Source organism: Antechinus flavipes, chromosome 4, assembly GCF_016432865.1.
Source record: "Antechinus flavipes isolate AdamAnt ecotype Samford, QLD, Australia chromosome 4, AdamAnt_v2, whole genome shotgun sequence".
NCBI lineage: Eukaryota > Metazoa > Chordata > Mammalia > Dasyuromorphia > Dasyuridae > Antechinus > Antechinus flavipes.
In genome coordinates, this window is record NC_067401.1 from 383,569,350 (window position 1) to 383,585,354 (window position 16,005).

At 36.6% G+C, this 16,005-nt stretch overlaps 1 protein-coding gene across 7 annotated transcripts in view; it reads right to left on the reverse strand.

The window, feature by feature from the left end:
* NFASC (neurofascin) overlaps window positions 1-16,005 on the reverse strand; it is a 252,192-nt gene that overhangs the window by 145,342 nt on the left and 90,845 nt on the right. For all 7 annotated transcript variants that reach the window (XM_051998553.1, XM_051998554.1, XM_051998549.1 and 4 more), the window contains exon 2: window positions 2,702-2,776. In XM_051998553.1, the coding sequence (XP_051854513.1) occupies window positions 2,702-2,776 (75 nt within the window). The remainder of the gene's footprint in view (window positions 1-2,701; window positions 2,777-16,005) is intronic.

Below are 16,005 nucleotides of genomic sequence, written 5' to 3' on the forward strand. Positions count from 1 at the left end.
ATAAACCCACATAAATCTATATTTTACCAACAAAATATAGCAAGAAGAATTAAAAAAAGAAATTCCATTTAAAATAATAGTAGACAATATAAAATACTTGGAAGTTTACCTGCCAAGAAAAACCTCAGAACTATATAGGCACAATTACAAAATACTTTTTCACATAAAGTCAGATCTAGGAGAAATATCAATTGTCCATGGGTAGACTGAACCAATATAATAAAAATAACAATTCCACCAAAATAAATTTATTTATTCATACCAATGAAACTACCAAAATTATTTTTATAGAATTAGAAAAAATAATAACAAAAACATCTGGAAAAGTCAAGAATATCAAGGGAATCAATGAAAAAACAATATGAAGGAAGGTAGCCTAACTCTATCAGATCTCAAACTGTTTTTAAAAATGGCAATAATCAAAACAATCTGGTACTGACTAAAAAATAGAATGAAGAGTAAGTGGGAAAGTTTAGGAACACAACTTACAGGAATAAATGACCAGAGTAATCTAGTATTTGATAAATATAAAAACACAGGCTTTAGGGTCAAGAATTCATTATTTGACAAAATTTGACAAAAAAATTGGGAAAACTGGAAAGCAGTGCTAGAAATATCCCACACTGTATATTAAGCTAAGTTAAAATGGGTACATGATTTAGATACAAAGGGTGATACTATAAGCAAATTAGGGAAGCATAGAAAATTTTACCTGTCAGATCTACAGATAAGAGAAGAATATATGACCAAACAAAATAGAGAGCATTATGGGTTATAAAATAGATAATTTTATTACATTAAAATTAAAAGATTTTACACAAACTAGGAAAACATTTTCTAATAGATTTCTTTAATTAAGACCTCATTTCTCAAATGTATAGAGAATTGAGCCACATTTATCAGAATACAAATCATTCTCAACTGATAAATGGTCAAAGGATATGAACAGGCAATTTTCAGAAGAAGAACTCAAAGCTATCTATGGTCATATGAAAAAATGCTCTAAATTATTAATTATTAGAGAAATGCAAATTAGAACAACTCTAAGGTACCACCTCACACCTATCAGATTGGCTAATATGACAGAAAAAGAAAATAACAAATGTTAGAGAGAATATGGGAAAATTTCAATGTTGGTGGAGTTGTGAACTGATTTAATCATTATGGAGATTAATTTGAAACTGGACTATATTCAAAGGAACACAAAAACCATGCATTCTCTTTGGCCAAGTTCTATATCTCAAAGAGATTTTTTTTGAAAAATGAAAGGAATCTGTAGAACAAAATGATTTCTAGTAGGTCTTTTTGTGATGACAAAGAAATGAAATTGATGAGATGTCCATCATTTGGGGAATGGCTAAACAAGTTGTGGTATATAATTGTGATGGAATACTATTGTCCTATAAGAAAAGATAAGCAGAATGCTCTCAGAAAAACATGAAAAGATTTAGGACTGATGGAGAGTGAAGGAAGCAGAACCAGAAAAACATTATACAGAGTAACAGCAATATTGTATGATGATCAACTGTGAATGGCTTTGCTATTCTCAGTACTAGAATGATCTAAGACAATTCCAAAAGACTCATGATGGAAAATGCTATCCACAATGAGAAAAAAAATGAAATCTGAATGGAGATTGAAGCACACTTTTTAAAAAAACTTTATTTTTGTTGGGTTTTTTTTGGGTTGTTTTGATTTTCTTTCACTACTTGACTAATATGGAAATAAGTTTTGCAAGATTGCTCGTATATAACTTAGATAAAATTGCTTGCCTTCCCAAGAAGGGGAGAAGAGGGAGGGAGAGACTTTAGAACTTAGAATTTAAAAAACTTATTATTAAAAATGTTTTTACATGTGATTAGAAAAAAAATTCTAAAAAAAGCCACTGCATAAATGATATTGCACAGGAAGCTTTTACTAGACTGACTGAAGAAATGTGGTTACATCTTATGGATAGTCTATCAAAACAGCAGATTAAAATGTTATCATCACTTGGGGTAGGATAAGGAAAAAACTCTGAATTAAGTCTTGGTCTCTCATCCTCCCTTTCTATCTCTGGATGGAGCATGACCATATGAATTTCAGAAGGTTAGAGGATTTGGATTTTTCATCATTGTTCTAATAACATCCTTAGAATGGGTGATGACATTATCTGCCAAGGACAGACTAAACGTGATAAGGAAAGGCAGATTCAAGATTTTACAAAGTCTGTTCCTTTCAGTTGTTAGAGATCTTTGTCATTCTTCAAAATAAGTTTAAATAAGACACTTCTTTGCTTTCTGTTATACCATTCCCCCACACCTCAGTAGCATGTAAGCTACGTTAAGGTGGGGTTTGTTATAATTTAACCTTTGCAGACCCAGCATCAAGCACAATGTCTTGCATGCAAATTGTGCTTAATAAAGTATTGTCTCTCCCATCATAGTGAAAATTTCTGAAAGGCATGCACCATTTCCTCCTTCTTTGGGATACCCCAATACTCATTCCAATATTCCATAAAGGGTTGTGCTTATCAGAGGTGCATAATTGGCACAAGGTTAAACAATTCCAGCTCAACTAAGCCTTAAAGTTATATCTGAGGTGGTAAGTCTCTTGTGTATGAATGCATGTCAGTAAAGAAAGGGAAAAAAGAAAGGGAGAAAGAGCATGAGTTTTGGCTCTTAGAATCCATGAAACTAAACCAAAAATGATAGAATCTTACCTCTTTGGTGGGTTTGTTTGCTCCTTTCTAGATTCTCTCTTCTGGGTTCCTGCCTTCTGATTGCTATTGCTCACTCTGTGAATCAAGGGGAAGATAAGAAAAAAATCAAGCATTTTTGAAGAAATACTGGATAAGTTTGTTCGCTCCTCAACTAGCCTATAGCCTTAACCTTTTGTTCTTCACTGTCACTTCAGAGACTTTGCACTCTGCTTCTGGCTGTTCTAGACAAGATATCAAGCAAAACAACCAGAGACTCAGGGCTTCTCTTCAAGTGTATACATTCTCAAAATGGTCTGAGATAGACAGATGCTGATTTTTTTCCTTCAAAATCAGAAGTCTTTATTCTAATACTTCCTCATGAAATGGAGGTTACCCTGGGTTCCCAAAGACTATGCCAGCACAGTACAAGTTCTGGCAGGGCACATTGGAAAAGTTTCAAGAACAGTCTTGGCAATAAACTAAGTCTGCTTTTCGAGGACCAGCCTAGCCAGCCTAGCTAAACACCGAAATGCTCATCACCAGTAGGCTGGTCACTTGGTGATGAATTCTTCGAGCACAGCAACCCATGAAACAAAGAAAAATCCAAAAGGGCTTTTAGGTCCATGGCAAACCTTTCTGCTTCCTCAGTAATGGTGGCAGGGTGATAAAGTGGTACAGATATAAATTGGGAAATGATTGAACAAATTATGATAGATAAATACCATGGAAAAAACCATGTAGGAAATGATGAAGAGGATGACTTCAGAGAAACTTGGGAAGATTTGTATGTAATGATAAACAAAAGAGCAGAACCAGTAGAACAATTTATAGACTGATGCAACATTGTAAAGGCAAACAACTTTGAAAGATGTAAAAACATTGATCAACCAAAAACAATTACAGAAGACCCTTGATGAAACATACTACTCAATTCCTGATAGAGACATGACAAGTTCAGTAAGAAGATATATCTATATCCATATACGTATACACACATCTATGTACATACACACATATACAAAGCCAATGCAGGAATTTATTTTGCTCTACATATGTGTTTGTTACAAAAGCTTTGTTTTAATTTTCTTTTCCCCTCTAAGAGGGAAAGGGAAATGAATTTTTAATTGGAAAAAATATATTAAAAAATTAAAATAAAGGCAAAAAAGAAACTTGGATAGAATATTAAGAATTATAATTTCTGGATCATTCATAAACTTTAATTTAGCTGTTAATATGCTGAAAAATAACTAACCAAAAAACATACTATAGAAGAAAGTGAAGCATATGAATCATAGTCTTAACAACAGAAAAAATTAAGTGAAATGAAAGGTAATTCTCAGTTTCTACTGGAAGACAATAAAGAATATGGCAGAGTTGGTTTTATTATGAATGAATAAAACATTTATTAAGTGTTTACTATGGCCTAAGACAGCTAGAAATATCATTATTCATGTAATATTATAGAATTCATGCTACCCATTTGCAAAAAGACTACCATGAAAATAATTGCAACTATTGTTATCTTTTACAGAAAATAAAATGTAGCATTTCTGCAAAGAATTTGGTAAGTTAAATTAACAAACATTATGATACTTAGTAACTTCAATACAAAGTGGGAATAGATAAAGGCAGCATATATAGACAAGATATATAGTACATTGCCTATATATGTGTTGGCTGTGTGTGTGTGTGTGTGTGTGTGTAGGATTTCCCTCCTTAAAACATGTAGAATATTCAGATGTCTCATACTTGCATGACATGAATACTTTCTTTGAGAAAATAATTAGAATGCACTTGACATGATAAGCACCAAATAAAATTCAATCCATTTATTTTTTGGTGTGATGTTAACAGAGAGGAAATGACTCATTACTGATGTGAAAGGCATTTCTGAATCGGTTCCACGGTCACACCACTGACTTGTGAGAGTAAGGACTAAAACGAATACAATAATAGAAAAAGGAATAAAGATGAGACAAAGATATAGAGTGTAATTAAAACAACTAGATCCTGACCTATTTTAAACAAATTATTAATGATGAAAAATGGGATATGCCTGAAGAAAAGGCAAAGGAAAGATTACAATACTTTCCGACAATTTTAACCAATGTAAATCAATGCCATTACAAGAAAATGAAAAATCCTAAAGACTATCTTAGGGAGCAGATAGCTGTCTTTCTCACTTAGTGAGTAGTGAGAAAAGGCTTGGAATATAAATTCATTTGTCAACTCTTATGGAGAAGGATGGTTGGAGATCATAAGCAATATTGCTTCATCAATGGAATGTAAAAAAACAGTTTAAATAAAAGTTGGTGAAAAACTCAAGTAAGCTAAGTTAGCTTGAGACCATTTAACAGAAGAAAACTGGAAAAGGTTTACAAAGATTTTGTAAAAGAACAAACTTTTTTTCACCATATTAAGGCTAAAGTGACACCAGAACTCTAAGATCAAAGTCTCAGACAGCTTATATAGAGAAGGTAGAAATACATGGAAGAGAACAAAGAGAAGCTGGACTAGACCAAATGAACATAGAAGAAATCTGTGTCAGAACTAGATACTGTTGTAAAAGTATGGAGGGATCAGTTTACAAGATATATGAAAGAGAGAAAGCATAATCTACATACATGGAGAGTATTTTCTATACAAGTAGTAGTAAGAAGTAGGGAGATCTACACAAGTGATATTCCACAGGAAACCACCTATTGACCAATATACAATCAAAGGAAAGATGTAAAGAATATAAGATTGCACTAGGCTTATTGTTCAATGATTATTAAAAATATTTGATTTTTATAGAACAATACACCACCTGAAATTCTTTCTCCTATCAAGGAATCTCTGATTCACATATCAAAATTATTTGTGATTCTCTGAAAGAGCAACAGAGATAATCTTTTTTACATAACTGTCTGACAACTGCCTGACAACTGCCTTTAGGAAAAGCATAAAATACAAATGTCTGCTTGCCAAATGAGTGTCAAGGAGGAGATATAGGATGAATTCAGGTTGAAGAAAGATTCTATATAGCTGATGAGATTCTGCAGATTCCTGTCTGAAGATGAATCAAGACTACTGGTGTTAAAATTGTAGAGGCTATTGGAAGAAACCTATTACAATTTAAAAAGAGTGGCTTAGCCATCTACACAAGAAAAACCAAGTGGAGAAAGAATGCCTATTGTCCATAATACAATATACAGTTAGACTAACAATCTACAGAGCTCATCTACCAGTGTATGTATATAACTAATGCAAATGTATAATGACTTGGCCCCAGATCTAAAATGAAAGAGAAACAGTTTGGAATACTTCTGAAAAATTGCAAAGTTACCCCAATCTTCTACCAGAAACAGAAGTGTCATATATTTAATACCAATGTTTTGCGAGTGCTGATGGATGACTGAGTCATGGAACAAGACAGCTTCTGAAAAATTAAAAATGGGTCCCATTCAGGAGTGAATGGAGAAATGTATGCTGGATGAGAGCAAGCTACATCATATCACAAGAAAGGAACTATGGATAACATCCAGAGTAAAAGATGGCATTAAGGAGATGTATGATTGAAAAAAAATTGGGATAGTCAAATGGCAAGATAGTAATCATCAGGAGACAGCTCATGTAGGCATCCTTGCAATGCTGGGTGAAAGCAAGGAAAGCCCATAGCATGTTGAATAAATCCCTGTTCTGGGAGAATGAGGACAAGAATCAAACAGAAGGAGCAGGTCTGGATGGACCAAGATTTGAGTTGTGATGGGATCATAGATTTGAGTATCAAAAGCTAGTCACTTGTGTCTGATGCCAAGTGGAACATGGCAGTGATTAATGATATGTACCTACTAGGCTAAGTGTAAAAAGAGTTGCACAGATTCAATCAATCTCAGGCTAGAATCTCCTCCCTACTTTTCCCAGTCAAAAGCAGTGGAAAGAACTCCGAGTTTGGAGTCAGAGGACTTGGGTTCAAATCAAGCATTGATGTTTACTACTTAAATACTATCTTGGGCAAAACACTGACTATTTCTCGATCTTAGTTTCATCATATCTAAAATGAAGTGTAGACAGGATGTAAAATGATCTCTAAAGGAGTTACCATCTCCTAATCCATGATCTATATGCCCTTAGGATTTCAAAGTTACAAATCTTTTCTATACTAATGTCCTTACATCTCATCACTTAATCATAGACTGTCTTACACCAGAGGCACCAAATTTGAAGGCTGCAAAACTCCCAAGTGGTAGGAACTAGATTAAAATGTATTGGGAAGTGTTGAATAAAATAAATAAAAATACAGTACAACATAGATGATGTGAATGTGTGGTTTTCAAAAGTCAACAGGTACCAAACAAATCCATTTCTATTTGAGTTTGGCACCACAGCCTTACTTTGTAATAACTAACATTTAAAGAAATTTAAGGCCTATAGAATGCTTAATGTTTACTATTGCATTTAATCCTCAAAACAATCCTTATAAGGTAAGCAAGTGATATTTTTTTTGTGGTAGTGCATGGCCAAGAATCATTTTGGATGAAAAGGCAAGGATGTTTGAGATAAATTGAGGCTATAAATTGAGATAAAGTGAGCTGAGTGACTTGCCTAGAGTTGTACAACTAATAAATATTGGAATCAGAGCCATTTTCTTTATATTCTGCTAGCTAGAGGATATAGAGAGTTTAAACTGTGCATTCTTTTACAAATGGGGAAACTGAGACACAGTGTGACACAGCTAGTATCTGAAGCAAGATCTGAATTCATGTTTCCCTCCTGAGTCCAAAACTTTATTCGCAACTGTTTTATTTGTTGAATTCCTTGAATAAAGGGACCATAAGTCATATCTCTCTGTATTCTCAGCAGCAGGATATAATGAAAATAGCTCTGAATCTACCACTTATTGGTTTCATGACTCTAGGTAAGTCACTTAGCCTCACTCAGTTTCAGTTTCTTCATCTAGAAAATGCTTTCTGGAGTTGGGAAGATTTGAGTTCAAATCTGGACTCAGATGCTTTCTAGCTCTGTTAACCCTGTTTGCCTCAATTTTCCTCATCTGTAAAATGAGCTGGAGAAGGAAATGGCAAACCATGCCAGTATCTCTCCAAAGAAAACCCCAAATGGGGATAAAGAATCAGATAGGACTGACTGAAATGATTGAAGAAAAAAAACCATATGCTTCAAACAATCCATCCACAACTTCTCATCTAATGTGATTTTTTGCTATGTACTTTCCATAGCTCCTCCACCACAGCTGTCTACCTCTGGGTATGTGCCTATAGTCTTTCACCTAAGTCTATGACATTTATGGCTACTTTTTGACCACTTGGGCTGTCTGCCTATTATTATCTCTCTCCCTCACCACATGACCACTTCATCTCTTTTTCTGATCCCACATTTCTCTGATACTATGCTTTATGCCAATTCTCATACACAGATCATCAGTGGAAACTTGCATCCACCAGATATCTTTCTGTTTCATTCTAAGTCATCCCCAACTTTGATTTAAAAGGCATTTCAATGTAATAAGATTTATGATTGTACAGTATCATGGAAAGAATTTTTATGTTGACAAGATGATACTAGAATGCTACTTGGGATTTGAAAAAGCATCATTCAGTTTCCCAAATTCAATCCAGGCTGTTCCATTTGCAATGCTATCTCAGTTAGTGGGTAACTTAATGGACTAGCATCAGAACAGCATGTCACAGTCAACAAATACTTTTCATCCATTTAGTCTTTCCTATATGTATTATTAAGCTGATCCCTTTTGAGTAATCATGGATCTTATTGAGAAGAACCTACAATGTACTTGATGCAATCAGCAGAATATCATTTGCAAAAAAGAGATTCTATAATGTCCCATTTCTTTTTAGACTTTATGGGACATACTTAATGTCCATGGACAAACATCTCAGTCAAATAATAATAATAATAAATATCTATCTAATAATAATAACTAACAGTTATATAGTACCTACTAAATGCCAGGTACTGTTCCAGATACTTTATAAATGTCTCATTTGATCCTCACAACAATCATGTGAGGTAAGTGCCCTATATTACAGATGAGAGAATCGAGACAGAGATTAAATAATTATGTCTTCCTGTTTTGTGCCTTATAATAAGCATTTTTTTTATTTACCAAGAAATCTAATATGATCTTAATGATCTCAAAAAGGAAAAATAATACATTTCTACATTTTCACAAAATTCTTATGAGGGGCAAATCAGATGTCCATAAAAAGACTTGGAAAATTGAAAAGCATTAAAGCAGTATAATGTCAGTGTTGTTATGTCTTCCACAGCAGCTAGTTTAGCCCTTGGCACACGAATACTGAGTGAATCACTGAACTCTGTCTCTGCACTTTATGGACTACACTGTACATGCCATAGGATTCCCGGAAGTTATTGATTTTCAGCATGAATGTGGCTCTGATCACACTACTGCTTCTAACCACTTTTGAGTATATAGATTAAACTCCCCAAACAGATAAGAAAGAGTTACTCGGCTGCACCGAGTGGAAATCAGCAACTTCAGTTCAGAGGAGAGAGTTATTGTTTTTAAATTATTTTCTTGATTCTGAAAGAGCTGGAACAAAGCAGAATTGTGCAGGCTGCCTCCCCTGCAGGAATTCACATTCTAGGACCTTTGAAATGCCAGACTGAAACACAGAATATAATTACCATCAAGCTCAAGCAGGCGGGCAGGCGAGTGGACCCGCCAGCAGATAAGTAGAAATATTGGGTCATACTGTCTTGTTCCCCTTTTCACCCCACCCTCCCCCACTCTCAAAGCTATCTATAAAGCAGTGTTACTTGGGTCTCTGCACATTTTCTCAGCTTTCCTAGATCATCTGTTTTTCTCTCTTCTTCTTAGTCCTCCTAGGATAGCTCTTGGCTTCTCAGCTTTATATTTAGTGAGTAGGCAAAAGAAACCTTTCAACTAACAGATTATGTTCCTTGTTGCCATTTCTGGCAAGTAATGAAGGTAGGAAAGGAAGGTCACCATGAGATCCCATTTTCCTTTTTCTGTGGAGGACTCTCAGAGATCCCTTGTCCCTCAAATCTTTCCAAGCTGCCCAGATTTCAGCACCAAGCTTTTTGCCAATGCCTAACCCATCGCCACATCTAAATCTTTGCTCTTCTCTGACCATTAGGCTCACTCCTTGCTTCCCAGTTTTGGTGGCTAGTCGTCTCCAGACTTCCCTCTCTTCGGGGCAGATAACCAAATTTACCTTAAGGACTCTTGGGCCTGGTCATCTACCTGTCCTGCAGGTGAATTCTCCAATCTATCTTGTCCCCTCCCTGTATGATAGTCTTCACCTTGAGAGCAGTCCGTTTTTTTTGTGTTTATAATCCCAGGGTTTAGCACATACCTAGCATACAATAAGCACTTACTAAATGCTGGTTGATCAATTGAAGTGACCTTAGAGACTATCATATAATCGAGGAGTTCTTAATCTGAGATCCATGAACTTAAAACAAAACATGATGATCGTTGTATTTTAATATAATTGGTTGTCTTTGTAACCTTCCGTATTTTATTTTATTAATATAAATAAATTTATATATTATTCCATAATATATAATTATATTAAATAGATATCATATATAATATATTATACATTTTAAATATCCCCTTCTAAAGGGGTTCATAGACTTCTCCACTCTGTGAAAGGAGTTCATGCACACGCACACACACACACACACACACGTTAAGAAGCCTTAGATTAATCCAACTCCTCATTTTATAGATGAAGAACTGAGGCCCAGATGGTTGAAAAGATCTAATCAAGACCACAAGTATTAACAAATAGATCTGACAGTTGACCCCAGGCCCTCAGTTATCCAATATGGTGTAGAAGTTATGGGCAGATTTCAATTAGGGATGGAGTGATGCTGAGGTTGGAGAGAAAAAGAACTGGTATAGAAAGGTGGCAAGCTAGGAGAGAAGCACAGTGACTCCAAGAGAGTGGATTTAAATTCTAACATGAGACGGGGAATCTTGAATTTGTCTTCCATTATCAAATATGCGAAGAGTTTTCCTCAGAGCAGTCTTGTGTGGTAAATCTTACAGTGATGTGGAAATACTTTCCTCTAAGGCAGATCACACTCCTTTTATAACTTACTAGATCTTAAAAAGCCTCCTAAGGCACAGAAAGATTAAATCTAAAGTCACACATCATAGTGCAATGGGAAAAGAGGACTATACCCGGGAGTAGAAGATCTTCTTCTGCCTCTTACTATTTATGTTTTCTTAGACAAGTCACTAACCTCTAACCTCAGTCTTCTCATCTGTAAAATAGAAGGGTCAGACTGAAGTATCTTCCAATTTTAAATCTATTAAACTATAAGTCTCTGAGATGGAATTTGAACATGAAGCCACCTAGTGAGGAAGTAGGTGAGTTGGTAGTGCCCAAAATATCATCCTATCTCCCCCTATCTTATAGGGAGCTGTAAACTTGTCCAAGATCACAAAAGATTAATAGGTTTAGCCCACTATAACATGCCATCTGCCTCAACAATAGTATTCCCAAGATGTCCTTTCTCCTAGAGTCCATTTGGTCTACAAGTCCAGCTCTTCATGGATACCAACTACAACCTTCCATCCTTCCTCCACCAGTCATCTCAGTCTTGATCACACACATCTGGTATCTTCATGCTAGAAAACACCTGCCATTTAATTCTCAACCCCAGGCAAAGAGAGACATCAACAGAAGCAGAGAATTTCGGCATGTTGACATTTCATCCATGAGCTGTCAATGTTCACTCACCCAGCCTGGGCCAGGGACCAGCAGAAACTGGGATAAAAGGAGTGAGAACAAGGCAAAAATACCAAATCTGTGCCAAAAAAGGAAATTCTGAGGATGAGACTACTAGACTCAGCCAAATGACAGCCAGCTGTTTGGCCCAAATGCTTTAAATAAGGAAATTAGGCCGGCTGGTTTCTAAAGTTCTTTCCAATGCCAACATTCTTTGAATCTACAAAATCATAAAGAAAATATCTATCCAAAGAATCTAAGAAGAATCTAAAAAACATCATATACCTAGTGGACACAAATGATTATCAACATTATTTAATCATCAATATTATTAAAATATTTGAAATTTCCTAGATTTTTTTCTTACAGAGATTTCAAAGCCCTTTCATCATCTTTGTTCCCCCCCACACATACCTAATATCCCTGTGAAGAAAGGAGTAGTCATTACTGCCCAGTATACATGCCCTATTTTTCAGAAGAGAAAGCTGAGGTTAAGGAAGATTGGGATCACTTGTTCATAAAGCTGGTTAAATATGAGTAGATTCACTTGAGCACCAGACTCAAAGCCAGAACACCCAATTCAATCTCGTTTTATTAATTCATATACTCAACAAATTATGATGGAGCAGATAGCAATGGGCATGGTACAATGCTGAGACATTGAGATAATCTGTCCTTTATGATATGTAAATACAAACATGGAGTCTCCAGGAGACTCCCAGATGGCTTGTACCTCAATGGATCTGCTCATCAGCCTGGCAACCTTCCAAAGGCAATAACAAGAGATACTGTTTTCTTCTATAGGTAATAAGTACCATGTGTCTGATACAGTGTTAAAGGGATATAAAGACAAGCCAAACAATCTCTGCTCAAAAGAAGCTCACAGTCTAATGAGTAAAACCATGCAAACAAGTGTGAACAAATAAGATATTTACAGAATATATTGATGGTAATCCCAGAGGCAAGGCACTGAGATTATGGGGGATCAGGAAAGAAGCAAGAAGTAGGGATTCATAGCTGTGACTTAAAGAAGCCAGGGAAACCAGGATGCAGGAGAAGAGGAGGGAAAGAATTCTGGGCATGGAGGAGAGCCAGTGAAAATACAGTGATGAAGTGCTTTGTGAAAGGAACAGCAGAGGCCATTGGTCTGCAGAGTACATGGAATGGAATAAGGATTAACAAGACTGGAAAAGTCTTCTTCAATGTCAACAACCCAATTTCTTTCAACAGATACTCATATGGCCTGACATCAAGGTCTTTCACTACCCTTGTCCCATCTATTCACCTTAGTAATATCAATGATGCCCAATTTGCTTCATCCTTGACTGCTGATCTTTTGCTTATTTTGCTTGAGTTTTATTTCCATTCTTTCTTTCCTTCCTTCCTTCCTTTCTGACCTCTTCCTTCCTTCCTTCCTTCATGCCTTTCTCCTTTCCTTTGTTCCTCCCTCCCTTCTTTCATTCCTCTCTCCCTTCTTTCCTTTCTTCCTTCCTTCTTTCCTTCCTTCTTTTCTTTTTTTTTCTGTCTGTGGTGAATTCCTGGCTGTTTACTGTGATTCTTTCTATACTGCTGGAAGGCAGGTAGGGGAGTCAAGTAGGTCTAGATTCATATTCCACTCTGACAAGTTATTAATTGTGTGATCCTGGCAAAGTCATTTGACAGGTAACTTTTTAAGATTGATGTAGGTTTTGGATAGGTTATAAACTGTGGTGGTGATAGAAATTTGAATTTGTAGAAGTTCTTGGTCTGGCATTTCCTACCTCCCCAAACCCCTCAATACTCCATCTCTGTCTTTCTCTGTGTGTTTCTTTCTCTGTCTCTGTATGTATGTGTGTCTGTCTCAGCCCCCCTCTCTCTCCTCTCTCTGTCTCTGTCTCTCTAATCTGTCTCTCTCTCTATCTCTGTCTTTCTGTCTCTCAGTCTCTCTGTCTGTCTGTCTTTTTCTCTCTCGTTTCTCTCTGTCTCTATCTGTCCTTCTGTCTGTCTGTCTGTCTCTCTCTTTCTCTATCTCTCTCTCTCTCTCTCTCCCTTTCTCTCTCTCTCTCTCTCTCTCTCTTCTCTCTCTCTCTTTCTCTCTCTCTCTTTCTCTCTCTCTCCCTTTCTCTCTCTCTCTCTCTCTCTCTCTCTCTCTCTCTCTCCCTTTCTCTCTCTCTCCCTTTCTCTCTCTCTCTCTCTTCTCTCTCTCTCTCTCTCCCTTTCTCTCTCTCTCTCTCTCTCTCTCTTTCTCTCTCTCTCTCTCTCTCACACACACACACACACACTTCTTTCTTGCCTTGTCTTTTACTGTGCAGATAAAGGTTCCTTTGTCTATGCCAGGTTAGGATGATCACTGGCCCCTGCCAAGCACAGTATGTTCCTTGTGCCAAGTGGGAACATTCATTCACAGCAGTCATGCAGAGAGACTCTCCCCAGCTGGATAAGCAGCAAGATGATGTGGCAAATGGGCCCCAACATGAGAACAGCAATCAGCTACTCTGAGTGAGAAGGTAAGCAAAAGGGTCCATGGGCAGAACCCAGCAGGAATCTCCCAATCAACAGGGATATGTAGCAACCCATAAATTCCTGGATCACTTCTAAGCATCATCAGATGCTTAAGTGTTATCCCATACTGTTATTTAACTTTTCATATATTACAAGTGTGGCGTGCTAATAGGCTCTTTGGGGTTTCACACGGAAGAATACGCAGGAGAGACATATGAAAGCATTGTTTATAGCATTTCTTCCTGGGCATCAGCAACCTACAGAGAGTCCAACAGAGGAGATGGAAATCTGAACTCCACTGTAAAAACTGAACAGGGCCAGACATTACTTTTCCAGCCTTTTGCCCTTTTCTTGCCCAGAGGACAGGACTGGGATTGGCACTGCTTCCTAAATCAAGAAGCCATAATATGTCTAGAGGAAAAATCCAATGGGAACATTTACTCCAAAACCCCAAGGTTACAAACACTCTATCTCCTAATGAATTCCTCAATCATCTCCCCAATCCTAGGATTTAGCCTCCTCACTCTAAGTGCTGAACATATGGTAGCCACTTAACAAATATTTGTTGATTGTGGATTTGATTCCCCTTAATGCTCCAGAAGCTCCTCAAAGTTCCAAAGCTCCTCAACTTCTTTTTTTTCCCTTTCTATATCTCCCAAGCTATTTACTCCTGTATTGCCCGAAATGAGACCTCATTAAATACTGAATAAATGAAGAAAAAACAAAGGAATAAATAGTATCACTAATAAGGAATCTCTGGGAACTTTTAAGGATAGATGTTATCTCCCCAGTATGGTTACTCATGGAGTCAAATATTTTATTTAATACTTCTATGCCAGAGGCCATAGGACCATAGCTGTCAGGGACCTCTGAGACTATCAAACTCACTCCCCTCTTTTGTTGAATAAAGTGCAGCCCAGGAGGTTTAGTGGTTTGCCCAAGATAATACAGGTAGCAAGTGTCTGAATAGGAGTGGAACTTAAGTGATGTCAGACTCTGATATTAGAACCAATATACTCGTCAGCTTTGGCCAGTTCTGAATGGAGGGCAGGGTCCTACATGCCTCTGATGGTTCCTTTTGTTTTCAGATCCATTAATTAAACAACAAGGGACCATTAACAAAATGACCTAATTGGGGAAAGAAACTATTTATTAATACTGTGTATTTAAAGTGTTTGGAATGATGTAAAGATGATAATGATGCATTTAGTGTAGTGCATGGAGAACTGATATCATCACAAGGTATTTTCTCACTGGTAATTCCCTAGACCAATGAAAGTACAGATATGGTTTTAAAAAGAGTATAGAGTCAAACAGAGAGAAAGCCAGACAGAAAGATAGGAGACAGAGATAGAAAGATAAAAACAGAAGAGGAGAGACAAAGAGATAAAGACAAAGAAAACACAGAGATAAAGACAGAGACAGAGACAAAAAGATAGAAATAGAAATACTTAAAGACAAAGACAGAGACAGAAAGACCAAGACAGAGAGAGAGATAGAAGGACAGCACAGTAGCATTGTATTGAGTCAGAGTATCTGTCTCAATCTCAGCTGTTACTCTACTACCTATATAAAAGTCACTTTCCCTTTAAGCCTCAGTTTCCTCATTTGTAAACGGAAATTTGTATGCCTGCAAAGTTATTCCTTGAGAGATGAAGAATGTGTGTGTGTGTGTGTGTGTGTGTGTGTGTATGTGTGGTTTAAATTGTCACAAAATCTAACCTGGACTTCAATTATGCCTGTATCCCTTATTGGTTGGATGGTCCTGGACATAACTAGCCCTCTAACCCCAGGCAAGTTATTTAATTCTGTTTGCCTAAGTGATATCAGGGAAAGACTCTGAGAACTTGGATCCAAAATCCTGGCTCTTGACATGTGTGATCTTCATTTTCTTGGATTCAGTTTCCTTATACATAAAAGAAACTGGATGGACTAGATTCTTTCTAAGATAACTTCCACTTCAAATCTTATGACCTCTAGGAACCTCTCCTTAGTGGAAATGAGGTACTCAGGGCAGTGCACAGGAACAATCACTTACAAAAACATTCATTGGGCAATGACAATTAACCACAGTTGTCCCTCAGAAACTAGAATTCAGTA